The following is a 17,413-nucleotide window of genomic DNA, read 5'->3' on the forward strand; positions in this document are numbered from 1 at the left end:
AGTTAAACAAAACCATGCATTCATAAATCAGTCAGTGACTATCTGATAACAAAATATGTGACATGGAATATTCTGACTTAAAGCAGATTCAATGTCATAGTTGATCGTCTTCATCAATAATTGTCTTTTAGATAATATGATTATTTATTTAAAATTCCTTACAGGTTTCATTAATTTTAAAGTATTAATATAAAAATATTTTGAGATTGAATAAATTTTCAAATCTTTAATATTCACTTCATATGTAGATATTCTATGATGCAAAATGATCTCTCTGCATCAGGGATATTATTTCACATCAGTTGGGGTCATGACAACAAACATACAATCGGTAGCCTAAGGTTGAGTATTTTAGGCAAATTTGATTTCATGGCAAAATAGTGTTGCAATTTAGATAACAAAGTTTGAATATCTCATAAGGTCTGACATGGTTGTCTCTCTAAGTGGAGAAACAGAGTGCATCTGCCCCTCACATATTGTTATGTCTGTGACAAGCTACGCGTCTCTGACAAGGCTGGCATCCCTTATCAGAGCTGCACTTTGAGTCCCAGCTGCTCTGCTACAGATGCAGCTCTGGGGATGCACCTGGGAAGGCAGCAGGAGCTGACCCCAGTCCATACATCCTTTTCAAGCACATGGGAGATGCAGATGGAGTCTATTTTCAAATCTGACCTCACGTGCAGTCCTCATACAGAGCCAGACCTAAAACTCTCTCTGGACTTACATACCTATGAGACAGACATTCCTACCCCTGTAATGTTGGTTCTGTGCTGGCCCATTACCCTGAAATTGCTTACTGAGGCAGTGATCAATGCAACAGCAACGAGAACATGACAAGGAAACCCCTGCTTCTTATGCTTGGCATTTGATCTCGTGTTTATGGGTAGCACTCACAGCTACGTGGACTTGCATGCCTATTTGTTATACCTGCGTTAATGTAAGTTATCATTGTGATTCTCTTCTGCATATTTGTGAAATATTTGAAGAATTAATTTTTTTTCCTGGAACAACTGCCAAAATGAACCAGCAGTCTCAACTTTCAGTGTGATTATCACACTGGAGTAAGAAAGCCAAGTTGGTGGTATTTTGAGAGTGAGGGAGGGAGGAAGGGCACCATGGGAAGTTTCATTGTTTACTTAAAACTACAAATACAAAGTTTGCTACCTTTGTATATATTTAATATTTTTCACATGTTACTGGTTGCTCATCATTCAAGCCAAATACTCCACAGGGGATGAAGAACTGAAAATTCAACATTTCATTTTGAAAGATTTACACATTGTAGGTCACGTCTCATCCAAAGACCATTTTAAGTCCATTTCACTTATTTTGCAGAATGGGTTATGTGTATGGGCTATACATTAAAAAAAAAAAAAAAAAACTCTCTTGTTTGTGTAAAATAGCAGATTTCTAAAATCTCACCGAAGGGATACTTCCCAGTGTGTTCTTACTCAAGACCCATGTTCGGGCCCGGCGCCGTGGCTCAATGGTTAAGGTCCTCACCTTGAACGCCCAGGATCCCATATGGGCGCCGGTTCTAATCCCGCAGCCCAACTTCCCTTCCAACTCCCTGCCTGTGGCCCGGGAAAGCAGTTGAGGATGGCCCAAGGCTTTGGGACCCTGCACCCGCGTGGGAGACCCGGAAGAGGCTCCTGGCTTCGGATCGGCATAGCATCGGCCATTGCGCTCACTTGGGGAGTGAATCATTGGACGGAAGATCTTCCTCTCTGTGTCTCCTCTCTGTATATCTGCCTTTCCAATAAAAAAATAAATCTTAAAAAAAAAAAAAAAAGACCCATGTTCACCACTGCTCCTTGAAAAAAATGTTTGTTTTTTTTAAATTTTATTGGAAAGGCAGATCATATTTACAGAAAGAAGGGACAGATGTATCTTGCATCTGCTTGTTTATAGTGCAATTGTCCTGAAAGGCTAGAGATGAGCTGATCTGGAATGAGGACAACTGGAGCAGGTAAAATTTAAACCGTTGCCCTTATTAGATACCAGTGATTTCAAATTCATGATTTATCCCTAGAACCATTGCACTGGTCCCCTTCCCATTACATTTGTAACATTCACAGGCTAGGCAGTCTTTCTTCTTTTGAATATATTTTTATTTTGAATGTTGAATGATGTGGTACAATTTTGTATAGGCTGGGATTCCCCTCAAACTCCCACCCCAGTCCGATTTTTCCCATTTTATTACAATAGTGTACTTCTTCATAAGGAATCGCAATTTTATCAGTCTCTCATTTAAGTGCACCCCAATATTGTTTGTAAAGACAATATCAGACAGTCCAGCATCCCATTGTCTACACATGTCCAGCAGTTTTATTGGGATTCCATCTTTCGTCTGGATGTAGGGATTCATGTTCCATTATACCCCCATATCTGTATATGATAGACCCAAGTATTCTATCACTATACATCACCAAATGTGAGAAGACATAAAACAAGGTCAACAACTGATATGAGTTAGAACAGCTACAACAACAACAACAAATGACAGCACCATGAAAAAAGTGCCAATTAGTAACCAACACATGAGTTACAAAACAGGAAACACAGAAGTCTGTGGGGGAATATGATACCATCATATAATTCATGCACCAAAGATGAATTCAACTACAGACAAGAGATTATTTGGAATGGACCAAACTGAAATTAAAAAAAAAAAAAACATCAAAACACATGGGATACAGCCAAAAAACAAACAATCAAAAAAGAGTATGGATTGGACGACATGAATTACACTTTCCCTGTTGGCTTCCCTTACATAAGAGAGAATATATGATATTTGTTCTTTTGTGAGAAACTTATTTCAATGAGCATAATGGTCTCTAGCTGGGACCACTTGCTAGTAAATAGAGTAATTTCATTCTTCTTAGTAGATGAATAGTATTCCATGCAGTATATGTATCACAGCTTCTTTAGCTACTCTTCCTTGGATGCACATCTGGATTGTTTCCATAAAATGAAGAAGCAACCAATAGAATGGGAGAAAAATTTGCACACTACACAAGTGATGGGGGACTAATATCCAGGATTTACAAAGAGCTTCAGAAACCCAGGGACAGCAAAAACACAAAACAAAACCAAACAAAAACAAAACAAAACAAAACAATAAAACTGTAACAAAATGGGCAAGATAAATGAACAGGCATTTCTCAAAAGAACAGGTTCAAATTTCTAGCAGACATATGAAAAGACGCTCAGGCTCCCTAGCCATAATGTATCACCTAACTCCAGTGAGACTGGCCTACCTTTAGAATTCAACTAGCAACACCTGCTGGCGTGGATGTGGGGAGAAGAGCAGCTTGCTTCACTGCTGGTGGGCGTGTAGGCTAATACAACCACTGTGGAAATAAGTACGGAGAGTGCTTAGAAAATTGCAAATAAACCTGCCATATTACCCAGCTATCCCGCTCCTAGAAATATACCCAAAAGGAGTGAAATCTGCATGTGAGAAGGGGATCTGTAATCCTATATTTGCGGCAGCACAATCTACAATACAGAAGTGTACTCTTTTACAGTATGGTAACCCTTTTTTCATGACAGTGTTGTATTATGGAAAACTCACTGAGAGACACCATAGGAAATGAGATGTGCTCTGCCTATGCAAAGAACCTTGACTTGGCTGTTTCCATGACATGAGTTCTTCACAATACCATCTGTAATGGAGAACTAGGATCAACTTAACTCCTCAGAGATACAAAGTATTCTCATATATGGAAAACAGAAATGCTTTCATAGAAACAGTGTTGAAAAAAGCCCTAGGCTTCACTACATTTTCAACAGATTGGCACACTCCCACTCAATAGACACCCAGCCCCATACAATCATGATCAGCTGTCTTCCATGGAGGCTAAACATCCTCCCTGGTAGGGGCTGTGTGGAGAAAGACCACAGAAAGCAGAGCTTGAGCTACTTACCCACTTTCTCCACCAGGCTGAAGAACGGGTTTGTCCACATGGCTTTTCTAGAATGCTGCGGCTGTAGCATTCTGGGCTGTTATGACCAGGTGGCTGTTGATTGGAATGTCTGTGGACCCAGACAGCTTTCCTTGGGGTTAACCAAGAACTGAACAAACCTAGACAAAACCTGGGATAGGTCTGTGATGGTGAATGCTGTACTTAACAAATGAAAGCATTTGTCAATGATTTTCAAAGGAGAGGAAAATTTCGGATCTCCTAGGGCAATATCTTTTGCTTTTTAATAAAAGTCAGAAAGAAAAGATCTATTCTCAGGACAGTGAGTGTCTTAAACATCGTAGAGTAGAAGGAGCCAGCTTTGGAGCAATTGGAGATCTGTGGGAGCACAGAACTATTTTTCTGTATGGAGGGACATATGGTAGAGTGAAGTAACATTACTTTTGCAGTGTGAAGGTATTTTGGTCGTCCAACACATGAAACAGATTACAGAAAGAGGAATCGTAATCCCCGGCCCTGAAACATCCTTTACAAACTGAGTCACCACCCTACCCATTTAGGCCATGTAGAGTTGCTGTAACTGAGTGTAGCAGCTGATGGAACACATGGGTCTCAGTGTCTTCTGTCTTCTCTCATTGTGCTCTCATAAACTCAACGTTGTCTTATTGATGCAGTAAGAAGAACTCTATCAAAGACACCTGCATAACAATTAGTGCATCATCTGTGAGTTGGATACACTCAAGGGTTTCCTGTCACTCTCATTTTCTCCTTCATTTTCAGCACTTTCCACTTTCGTGGTATGCTGTAGGGTGAATTTTATTCCTTTCTTTGTTTTTTTTTTATCTACAAAGATTGAGCATTGTTAACACTTTATTTCTGCCATGCAGTTCTTTAATGAGTACTTGAATGTATTTCAGTGTAATGAAAAAGGGAATTTACACGGTAGGTTGTTGGGGTACAAATTGTTTGGTGCAAAAAATACCTTAATCCAAACTCAGGAAACGTCATCAATACTTTGAGCACTCTGAGTTTCCCAAAATGTATGCACAAAAGCAAGTGTATCTGTTAGCTGTGTTTCCCAAGACATCGTGATGGACCCACTAAGTAAAATTAAGAGGATTTGTGAAAGCCTGTATTTTTGTTGTTGTCAAAAACAGTAACTCATTCTCAGTTCCAATCCCACTGTTACTAAATCTACCAAAATTTGGTTTTGCCAGGAGATTCTTAATAATCCTGTTTTAGATATGTTTTCAACCTGCTCCACATTGAGTTGTTCATATCATTTGACATCCTTTGTAATTCCTCCTTGCCTACATCATTGAATCATTTAATCAAAACCATAGCAATTCTGCCCTCAGTGGCACCATTCAACTGAAGATCACTTTAACTTTCATAATCAGAATTGAACCCAATGTCTATTAAGATACACAGAACCATATATTATACACTGCTTCTGCTGATTTTTTCATGCATTTAATTGGAAAATCAATGGTGCACTTGGAACCACATATGAATATATATATTTCTTAAGTGGTCAAATCATATCTCATTAAATTTGAGAAATATTTGATAATTTACAAAAGGACTGAGTGTGGGAGGGAAATCTGAATCAGTGATCCCACAGCCAGGGATTAAAATGGGAACTGATGCATCTCCAAATGCAGGAGCCACATTTTGAAGTTGAAAACATGACTTTTGGATTTCTACCCTGTTGGTTTTCTACTTCTGGGATTCTCAGAGGACCCTGCCTTGCAGTCTCTCATCTTTGGAGTGTTCCTCTCAATGTATCTCGTTACTGTAAGTGAGAACCTGCTCATCGTCCTGGCCAAACTCTCCAAATCCCACCTCCACACACCCATGTACTTTATCCTTGCCAACCTGTCCTTCTCTGTCAACTGCTTCCCCTCCACCACCATCCCCAAGATGATGGAGAACATCCAGACTCAGAGAAGAGCCATCAGCTTCGCAGGATGCATTACGCAGGTGTACATTTTTATACTCTTCACAGTTTTGGACAAGTTTCTCCTGGCCATGATGACCTATGACCAGTTTGTGGCCATCTGCCACCCCCTGCACTGCACTGTCATTATGACTCCTGATGTCTGTGTGCTGCTGCTTCTGGTGTGCTGGGTCATCAGTCTCCTGCACTCATTGTTACACAACTTACTGGTCCTGAGGCTGAGCTTCTGCCTACACATGGAAATACCTCACTTTTTCTTGGAATTTTACCATGTGATCCAACTTGGTTGTTCTGACACGTTTTACAGTGACTTTATAATGTATTTCACAGTTGTGCTGCTATGAGGAAGTCCCCTGGCTGGGATCCTGTTATACTCTAAGGTTATTTCCTCTATCTGTGCCATCTCTTCAGCTAGTGGAAAGTATAAAGCCTTTTTCACCAGTGCCTCTAACCTCTCTGTCGTCTTCCTATTTCATGGCACAGGTCTAGGTATACACATTACTTCCTCTATTGCCTATAACTCACTCTCCACTGCCACGCCCTCAGTTATGTACACAGTGGTCATCCCCATGCTGAACCCATTTACCTACAGCCTGAGGAATGCAAGCATGAAGAAGGCTCTGACAAGACTCTTGGTCCATAAACTCTAGTGGAACCCACAGTGCTAGGGTTGACCAGTGTCAGTGAGTTCATGTCTCAAACCTAAGGGTCAGACACTATGATGCATTTATCAGAGGTAGAAACAGTGCTTGCCCAGTCTGTTCACTGTCTTGCTTTTAGTAATATTAATTCCTCTGTGTACACTGCAAATGCATTTCATTGTGTGTTATCTTGTATATCAACACACTTTCTTTTTGATTTCTCCCTTTTCCCACTTTTATTGTCAACATTGTTTCAGAAATACAAGGGGCTCAAAAATTTCATGAAGAGATGGATGTTATTCAGTTGATGGTTTATGTGCTAGACTTTTAATTCCACTTGTATTTTTTTTACAGTGCATATATTTTTATACTTCATGCCTATAAGTTTTGTATTCTTTAATTATCACATAAATTTGTCTTTTGGGGGATTGGTGTATTTCAATATTCATAATGGTCTCAACCTGCACTGAGTTTATTGCAAAAAATAAGATTTCATTCTTTTGATGGCTTTATTATTGCATTATATAAGTGTATCACATTCACTATTGATGGGAATCTTATTCAATCTAGTAATTACACATGCTCCTTGAACTGCATGAGGTTAAGTGCACAGAATTAAGCTTTCTACATATATCCTGATATGATTTCTCATCAAATAACATAATAGGACGGTATTCAATGTTCTGTTTCTTAGTTTGGTAATTTATTTTTCAGATGACATACATGTAAGGCACATGTAAGAATCATTATAGTAAAAGGTTTAGATATTCTGTTGCAGCCTGTCCCAGAAAGACACATATTTCATGTTTTTTCTAAACATGTGATAGCTACCATAGAATAAATAGAAAACTCTGCAATGTATTAGAATGAAACTGGCATTTTTGATTGGATTAGTTTATTAACCCTTGTCAACATTCCCATACAGCCATAATACTTCTGCCTTTTACTTGTCATTGAGACTATGATTAAAAAGTTGAAGTTACATTATTGTAAAAAATTAAAGGAAAAAGAAGAAGGAAGGGGAGATGGATGCAGGGAATTATGTTTAACTCGTTAGAACTTTATACAATGCCCAAAACATATTCTCTTTATATCCATAAAAATTTTAAAAACACAATTTTTGCAAGTCATAAAATTTTCCCATTCATCTGCTAAGCTCATGTAATTCAATGCTGCTCCTTTTGGTGCTGGGATAGGAATTTTGTGAAAGCTCCTGTTTCTTCATTTGAGTTCTGAGTATTCTTCCTATTCCTGCTATGATAGTAAGTTATCAGAAAACTGTCCTTGTTGCAATTCTTCAATGAAGTTTCTGAAAGCTGAAAGACACTTTCGGATTATGGTTATTTGCAAAACCTTTCCAAAGACACGTACTAGTATTATATAAGACTTGCGTAAAATCCCGTGAAAGTTCATTGCAACTGAGCTGCGATAGCTAAGGACATTGGATTATCTCACTGATATTGATTTCCACACAACCAAAATAAAGTTGCTAACAGATCAGATTTCAAAGAATTCAAGCTTCTTTCTGAGACACACATGAGAACTTTCACGGAAATACACACAACAGAAACATGACTGATTATCTCAGTGATGTACATCTCCACAGTGATGACATACAGATATGCAAATATGACGTCATGAAAACATAACTCAGCAGGTTCAGCTGATGTTTTCAATGTCATGACCCACATAGAAGCAATTTTCTGAGTCTCAGGTGCTCCACTACTCCACTCCTGGATAATACATCTGGAAAGGCTGCTGATGGGTGTAGATTCCCGTCACCCAGCTGGGACACCAGGATGAAACTACTGGCTTCATGGAGGCCCAGCCATGGCTATCATGGTCCATTGGGAGAGAGCCAGCTTAGGCAAGATCTCTCTCTCTCTCGCTCATTCCCTCCCTCTCACTCTCTCTGAATCTTTGCCTTTTAAATAATCATCTTTAGAAATATGACACAAAGTAAAGCATTTCTTCTTTGACAGTACTTCTCTTTCTTTTTACGTTGTCAACTAAACCCCATTATTTCTCATCTTTCTTTTTTTTTTTCTGTTTTTTGATTCCTATATGTATTTCAGAGACCTTTTCAGGCATCCTGATGTCAGTTATATAAATATATATATATAATCTCAGCTACCTCTATCAAAAAAATTGTAAAGAGATTTAAAATATACAGTGCCAACCTTTGAGGAAAATGTATACACATTTGAGGAAAATGTATACACCTAAAAAACAAAAATGCAACTACACATGGACTTTCAAAATATTTTTTCCCTGTATTAACTTGCCTATACTAACATTTATTTAGTTTTTCTCGATTGTAAGAGTGAGAAAGTGTTAGAAAGAGAAAAAGACAGAGAGAGAGAGAGAGAGAGAGAGAGAGAGATCTACTGTTCTCTAAGTGGTAATAACAGCTGAAACTAGAAACTAGACGAGATCAAAACGCATGGATGGCAGTGGCCCAGATATGCAGGCCATCTTCCACAACATTCTCAGGCATATTACAAGGGAAATGGGTCAGATATGGGGCATAACTGCCTAGGCTGCCTTTCCCCTAGGTAATTATTATAGTGCTCACAGAAAAGCAGCTAGCAGCTTGTGGGCATTCTTTGCTGATTATTGCCAAAGCAGTGTTAACTATCCCACTATTGCTTTCTGTCACCTTTGTGCATATCTGACTTTCCAATAAAAATAAAATAAATATTAAAACAATTAAAAAATGAACACACCTGACACTCATGGGAGCTGGGATTGTGAAAAGAACAAGTGGGGCCAGCACATGCACGGTCCTGGGCCGAGGGTAGATAATGCCAAGCAGGGTTGCTATCCTGCTGGCATGTGTGAGAACCGGGGCTGTGAACTGGCCTGGTGGCAGAACTTGGGGAATGCCCTGCAAGTCTGTAGTTCCCGTGATGAGCACAGACACTACAGTTGGTGGCAGGTCAACTCATGCGAGTCTGCAGAATGTATCTACATTTGTGTGGGCCAGGCCTGAGAGCCAGCCAGGCAGGGCCAGGCCTGAGCACATCACGACACACAGGAGAGCCTGGACAGAATGTGGGCTGTGCCCACTGGGGCAAGGCTGCAATATCTGCTAGCAAGAACTGAGACAGTGGTTGTGCCAGGTAAGGTTGGGTTGGGTTGAACTTCTGCCAAAATACACAAGTCCTGTCGCTCAGAACATGCCTAGTAGGGGAAACCTTCACACTGCATTGCTGGGTTGTAGCTCCCAGGAATGAATGTGAGACACAGGGTTATGTGAGGACCAGATTGGGCAATACTGCAGTACCTGTCATCATGCACATAGGCTGGTCTCGTGAATAGGCCCTAGTACACTACCACTTATATCACAGTCATCCTTTGATGACATGCTCAACATCCCCTGCTGACCCAAATGTGCTGGCTGTTGTGCTCTATGATGTGCACTACTCAGGCATCAGCAACAGAGGAGACTCAGTCCCAACATCTTCACTCTAGGGTTAGAGTCCAATGATCGATTTGGAGAGTTCCCAAAACATTCACCTGTGGTGACCCAAGGTTTGATTCTTGTGTGCACTGGCCAGGTCAGGGTCAGTTTCAGTCCATCACCTACACCAGGCAACAAACATACTGTTGCCTAGACCCAGTTAACACATGAACTGATGGGTGCTGTGGCCAAGCAATAGGTACAGCCTGGCAGGGAAGTGCCCACATTCCCCTTGTCAGGATTGTGCCCAGCACCAGATCTTGAAACTGCGAATGGCTGATTCAATCTTGCCTGAGAGGACTCACATCTAATCCTGGCACTTATCAACTGGACTGTGGCCTAGCTCAACTGGCCTGCACCCATTAAGGCTCTTGTGTTTGCCGATTAATACGATACCAGCCCAGCTAGTCTCACACCCTGTCTGCCCCAACACATAATCCCAGCTCTCTCACTTACCAGTGGAAGCAGCAGCCAGCAAGGGAGTTTCCAAAGTTATCCTTCCAGACCTAACCTACTCTTATCCCCTGGTCTTGTGTGTGCCAGTTGGTACTACAGTCCAGTCTGAAATGGACCAATTGAATAGTACAATTTTTTATTATTTTATTTTTATTGCAAAGGCAGATATACAGAGAGGAGAGACAGAGAGGAAGCTCTTCTGTCTGATAATTTACTCCCCAAGTGAGCGCAACGGCCGATGCTATGCCAATCTGAAGCCAGGAGCCTCTTCTGGGTCTCCCGCATGGGTGCAGGGTCCCAAAGCTTGACTGCCCTCCTGGGCCACAAGCAGGGAGCTGGATGGGGAGTGGGGCTGCCTGGGTTAGAACCGGGGCCCACATGTGATCCCAGGTGTGCAAGATGAGGACCTTAACCACTTGCTCCACCACACTTGGCCTGAATAGTACAATTTTACTTTTATTTTTTAAAAGGTATTTTTTTCCTTTTAAATAAATTATTTTAAAGACTTTTAAAGAAAACATTTTCATTTATTTAGTGTAGATAATACTAAGATTGATATGTGTAAACAGTGAATAATAATCAAAGCATGCATTTGCATTTGCATTTTCTTAAATATTAGGCTATTAAGAAACGGCCTGGTGTAGGGGCTTAGTAGCTAAAAGCATTGCTTTGCATATGCCAGGATCATATATGGGTGAAGGTTCTAATCCCGGCTGCCATGCTTGCAACCAGCTCCTTGCTTGAGGGCTGGGAAAGCAGTTGAGCCCAAAGCCTTGGGACCCTGCACCCATGAGGGAGACCTGGAAGAAGCTCCTGGCTTCTGGATTTGGATTGGATTAGCTCTGACCATTGTGGTCACTTGGGGAGTGAATCATTGGACAGAAGATCTTCCTCTCTATCTTTCATCGCATCTGTATATCTGACATCCAAAAAAGAATAACTAAATTTATATATATATATATATATTATCCTATATAAGAATTGAGAAACTTATAACTTTAATTAATTTGAAATATGTAATAAATTATTTCATACTTACATAAAAAATATTAACTACCTCATATTTTACTCAGGCTGAGTGCACCACCAACCATTATATTTAACAAGTAAAAAAAAAAAATTAGAAAAATCAGTTACCCAGGATTAGAAACAAAGATCAAATCTCAAGAATTTCTTTCCATTTATACAATATTTTTGTGTTTAAATCTAAATATGACATACTATGGGACACATGTTAATTGTCTTAGAGGAAACGGCTTATCTAACTAAGCAAAAAAAAAAAAAAAAGGTAGCTAGTTGCATTTACCTAGAGCAGGAGAAAGTGGATTCACCTGAGTTCATCATGGTCTCTTGGGAAACACATGCAAGAACACAGCTTTGTGTCAGGTCCAGCGTCCATCGAGGGCAGCAGGTGCTTAGAGGTCAGGGAGCTGCCTAATGAGCAGGTGCCAGGAGCTGTAAGTAGCTCCTCTGCTCAGTTCCCTCAGACTGTGCAACTTTGGGCTAGAAGCAGCCTGCTTGTTGCATTTGGGGTCCTGAGTCTGACTCAGGACCAGTACTTTCCTCCTTCTGTCTTCCGTGCCTGGAACAAAGCTTCAGTCTGCAGCATCCACCATCCAGGGAGGAATTTGGGCATCCATACAGACACTTGAGTCATACAGTTCCCATGCAGGTGAGATTGGTAGACACTGTGGGAGGGATCCCAGATCTGGGACAGAGACAACTTTCCCTGTGGTTAACCTAGAACTGAACTAACCTAGCTAACACCTGGGATATGTCTGTGGTGGTGACTTCTATACTTAACTATTGGATGTATTTGTCAGTGATTATCAAAGTGGAGGGAAATGTTGGATCTCCAAGGGCAATAAACATTGCTAATGAAGAAATTAGGGCAAGAAAAGATCAATTCTAATAGACAATGAGTGGTATAAGTTTCCTTGAGAACATATAGCCAACTAGGCACATTAGGGAATCTGGAGCAAGTAGTTGGAATTTTCTGTGTGGGGGAACATGTGGTGGAGTGAGGTCATACTAGTTTTGCAGGGAGAAGGGACCTCTTACGCACAGATGAAACTGATTAGAGAAGCCAAGGGGAAAAACAAAAAGCAAAACAAAACAAAACAAAAAAACAAAAAAAACCTTGGCACTGGAACAGCTTCTGCAGAATGAGTCACCACCCTGCCCATTCAGACAGTGAAGAGTTGATGTAACTGACTGTCCCAGTATTGACAGGAAAGGCCAAGTGTGAGGCAATGTCTGCATGGAAATCCTGATAGTAGCAACTGCTGGAACACACATCTCAGTGTCTTCTGTCTTCACTCACTGCACTCTCACATAACGCAATGCTCTCTCAACCAGGCAGTAAGAACAGCTCTATCAAAAAGACACCTGCTTGGGAGTTACCACATCACCTGTGAGTTGGATACACTCAAGACTTTCCTGTCACTCTAATTTTCTCCTTAAATACAGTGATTTCCTGGTGTGTTGTCAGGTGAGAGAGTTTGATTCCTATCATTACTGTTTTCACACATACCAAGATTGCACCTTGTTGTCAGGTTTCTTTCTGCCATTGAGTCCTTTGATGTGTACTTGAGTTTCTTAGTACAATGAAAATGTATTAAGATGGTAGATGGTTTTGCTCCAATATCTCTGAGAGAAATATATATATCAATCGATACTTACTATAGGTCATCGTTATTTGAAAAATTCTATTTTGCAAAATGCATGCACCAAAATAAGGAAATTTTTTAGCTGCATTTTGTAAGGCATTTTTATGGATGCTCTGTAACATCTAACACGATCTGTGAAACCTTGCATTTTTCTGTTGTCAAAATCACTAACTCATCCTGGATTCCAAACCCGCGTATATTAAATCTACAAAAACTTAGTTCTGCAGAAGGAATTTTAACAATTATTTTTCATACATATTTCTGACCTACTCCATGCCTAATCTTATCATTTGACACCATTTGTGATTCCTCTTTGCTTAACAAGACTGAGTCATTGGCTCACAATCATAGCACTTCTGCCTTCACTTGTCTCTTGTGCATGAAGATCGCTTTATTTTCACAGTAAAAATGTAATCTCATTATGAATTAATATACATGGAACCACATGATATACACTGTTTGTTCCCCTGATCTATCTTTCATGCATCCAGTTGGAAAATCAATGGTGGATTTTTAAACTCTGATAAGTAAATAATACCCAAGTGGTTAAAGAATATCTCATTATATATGAGAATCACTTGATGGTATAGGGAAATATTGTGGGTATAAAGGATTACTTGTCAGTGATTGGACTGGGAAGGACCAAAACCAGTAACCAAGACATCAGTAAATGTGGGAATTACATTCTGAATCAGAAAAAATAAACTTGGGATTCCTGCTGTGTTGGTTTCATCTGTTGTGTTTTTTGTTTGTTTGTTTGTTTGTTTTATAAATATATTGCAGGTCAATTACTTCTGCCTGAAAGTGTTCTACACCACATGAAACTGAACAACCAAACTCAGCTTTCACAAATCCTTCTCCGAGGATTTTCAGAGGACCCAGCATTGCAACCTCTTGCTTTTGGGTTGTTGCTCTCTATGTATGTGATCTGTGTCATTGGGAACCTGCTCATCATTCTGGCCATCTCCTCTCACCCACATCTCCACACACCAATGTACTTCCTTCTCGCCAACCTGTCATTCTCTGACATATGTTTTACTACCACTACCATCCCCAAATTTCTGGTTAACATCCAGATACAGAGCCAAATTATCAGTTATGCAGGCTGCATCACTCAGATGTCCTTCTTCATAATCTTTGCAACATTAGGTGACTTTCTTCTGGCTGCAATGGCCTATGACCGGTTTGTGGCCATCTGTCACCCCTTGCACTACATGGTCATCATGACTCCCCAACTCTGTGTGCAGCTCGTTCTATTGTGCTGGACCATCAGTGTCCTCAATGGTTTGTTAAACAGCTTACTAGTGCTGAGAATGAGCTTCTGCACACATGTGGAAATCCCTCACTTCTTCTGTGAGTGGAATCAGGTGGTCCACAGAGCCTGTTCTGACACCTTTCTCAATGACCTCATAATGGACTTTGAAGCTGTGCTTATAGGGGGTGGTCCCTTGTCCGGGATCCTGTACTCTTACTCCAAGATTGCCTCTTCCATCCGAGCCTTCTCATCAATTCAGAGCAAGTATAAAGCCTTTTCCACCTGTGCCTCTCATCTCTTTACCATCTCCTTATTTTATGGCACAAGCATAAGTGTGTACCTCAGTGCCAGCACTGACCCAAGGTCAGTTTCAACTGCAGCAGCCTCGCTGATGTACACTGTGGTCACCCCCATGTTGAACCCCTTCATCTACAGCCTGAGGAACACAGACATGAAGAGAGCTCTGAAAAAACTATTGTTCCCTAAATGAGTGGAACCCCTGGTGTTTGGGCTGAGCAGTGCCAGTGATTTCACGTCTTAGACCTCAGGGTCAGACACTGTGATGCATATATCAGAGGAGGAAGCAGAGCTTGATTTGTTTGCTTACTGTCCTTTTTAAAATCATTAATTCCTCTGGATACACTGCAGATAAATGACCTATTGCATTGCACTTTGTGTTATCTGGTATAATACAGTTCATTTGTTTTAATGTACCATTAAGAGTATGATTAAAAATTTTAAATCACATGATTGTACAAAATTGAAAAAAAAGAAATGATTGAGCCATTGAGCTATATTGAATGTCTTAGAATTTTATTTAAGAAATACATTAAACTTGCTGAATTTATGTCCATAAAAGGTTTAAAGATGAAATTTTAAAAAGACGTAAGAATATCCCCACCCATTTGTTAATCTCATGTAATTCAATATTGTTGTCTTTGGTGCTGGGATACAAGTTTTGGAAAGACACTTGCTTCTTCATTGAAGTTCTGACAAATCTTCCTACTCTTGGTATAACGGTAAGTTATCAGAAAATTGTTGTCATTTTCCCATGAACCTTCTGGAAGGAAATACACTGTCAATTTGTGGTTGTTTTCAATGGCTTTCACAAGCCACCTAACATTACTTCATAAGACTTAAAATATACATGCATAAAATCCTGTGGAATTTCATTGTAACTGAAGTATAAAACAAGGAAATCTGATTATCTCAGTGACATACGTTTCCACATAACCCAATGAGTGCTGCTCACACCTCAGATTTCTAGAGATGCCACACTGATTGAGAGAACTGTAAAAAACCTCATGAAAATATGACCTAGCAGATTCAAGTAATGTTGGCAATGCCATGATCCTGCATGAAGCAACGATCTATGTCCCAGCATTTCCCTTCTGATCCACTCCTGGATAATGCATCTGGGAATGCTGCGGCTGTGTGTGGATTCCTGTCACCCAGCTAGGAGACCAGGATTAAGCTCCTGGCTTCATGAAGGCTGAACCCTGGCTATCATGGCCCATGGGGAGAGGGGCAGCTGATGGAAGATCTCTCCTTCCTGTCCACTCTTTCTGTATTTTAAATGATCTTTAAAAGTATAACATACAAAAAGTTAAACATTGTGTCTTTGACAGTGCTTCTCTTTTACATTGACAACTTAATGAAATTAGTACTCACCTTTCACTTTCAGATTCAAGAAGACATTTCAGAAGCACTTTTGTGTACACTAATATCAATTGAATAATTTTTGTAAAATATTACTTTCCTGGGCCCTGCATGGTAGTTCAGTAGCTAAAGTCCTCAACTTACATTCACAGGGATGTAATATGGGCTCTGGTTCTAACTGTGGCAGGGCCTACTTCCCATCCAATTCCCTGCTTGTGGCCTGGGAAAGCAATAGAGAATAGCCCAAAGCTTTGGGGCCCTGCACCTGTGTGTATACCTGGAACGGGATCCTGGCTCCTGGCGTCAGATTGTCACAGCTCCTTCAGTTTTGGCTACAACGAATGTGAATCAACAGACAGATGATCGTTTCCTCTGTCTCTCCTCCTCTCTCTAAATCTGACTTTGCAATAAGATAATAAATAATGTTTTAAAAAACAAGAGTTTCCTTTAACAAGAAATATTAAAAGGTTTAAAATGCAGGTGGCCAAATGTTGAGGAATATGAGTATTCCTTAAAACAAAGAATAAAAACACACAGAAACTCAGACATACAACTACCTATAGATTTTAAAAATATTTTTTTCCCAGGGTTACCTTGCCTGTGTTAAATATTTATTAATTTATTTTTTCATTGTAACAGTGAGAGAGAATGAAAGTTAGAGTGAAAAAAAGAGAGATCTTTTATTCTCTATGTGGTCATAATAGCTGAAACTACACCAGGTCAAAGCACATGGATGGTAGAGGACCAAACATGCCATCTTCCACTACATTCTCAGGCCTGTTACAAAGACAGTGGGTCTGACAATGAGCACAACTGCCTGGGCTGTCAGGTCCCTAGGTGAAGTTACAGTGCTGGGAGAAACGCAATCAATGGCTGGTGGGCATTCTTGGCCTGGTTGATGCCAAATCTGTGCTAAATATACCACCATGCCAGCATATTTATTTATTCCTTTTTAAAAAATGATAAGTGGAAAAGCTGAGGAACTTCACTTGGGACATGTTCTTAGTCCCCAGAAGGTTGGTTGCAATTTGCCTAGGGAAGAGAGTTGCATACATATTGGAGTGGGTGTGGCTGAGAGCATGTTGGACAGGGAAGAATGACTTCTGGGGACATAAAACAACTTGGCCACTCTACCAGCAGGAAGGCTGTTAAAAGTGAATGGTTTCAACAGGGAAACATGTGGGTATATATTAGTCAGGCCAAGGCACCTGCCCACATGGGAGACCTGCACTGGAATTAGTAGCAACAACTGCTTCCTGCTGGTGCATAGAAGTCTAGTGAGAATGGACATACCTGGCAGGGCTAGCCCACAGTAGGTGTTCATGAGTGTCAGAGCAGGGATGGGCCACATGAGGAGGGAGCACAGCAACCACCACGATGCAAA

At 40.4% G+C, this 17,413-nt stretch overlaps 1 protein-coding gene and 1 pseudogene across 1 annotated transcript; both read left to right on the plus strand.

Moving 5' to 3' along the window:
- The first annotated feature begins 5,708 nt into the window (after nucleotides 1-5,708).
- LOC121171814 lies at nucleotides 5,709-6,536 on the plus strand (annotated as a pseudogene).
- Nucleotides 6,537-13,933: 7,397 nt separating this feature from the next.
- LOC121171816 (olfactory receptor 7A10-like) lies at nucleotides 13,934-14,860 on the plus strand. Its single transcript, XM_041003545.1, has one exon. The coding sequence runs from the start codon at nucleotides 13,934-13,936 to the stop codon at nucleotides 14,858-14,860; it is 927 nt and encodes a 308-aa protein (XP_040859479.1).
- The last annotated feature ends 2,553 nt before the right edge of the window (nucleotides 14,861-17,413 follow it).

Source organism: Ochotona curzoniae, unplaced genomic scaffold, assembly GCF_017591425.1.
Source record: "Ochotona curzoniae isolate NIBS_2020 unplaced genomic scaffold, NIBS_Ocur_1.0 scaffold_274, whole genome shotgun sequence".
In the NCBI taxonomy this organism is placed as follows: Eukaryota; Metazoa; Chordata; class Mammalia; order Lagomorpha; family Ochotonidae; genus Ochotona; species Ochotona curzoniae.

Bases quoted from the DNA above. Each gene is read 5' to 3' on its own strand.
- LOC121171816 (XM_041003545.1), top strand. From the start codon at position 13,934: ATGAAACTGAACAACCAAACTCAGCTTTCACAAATCCTTCTCCGAGGA.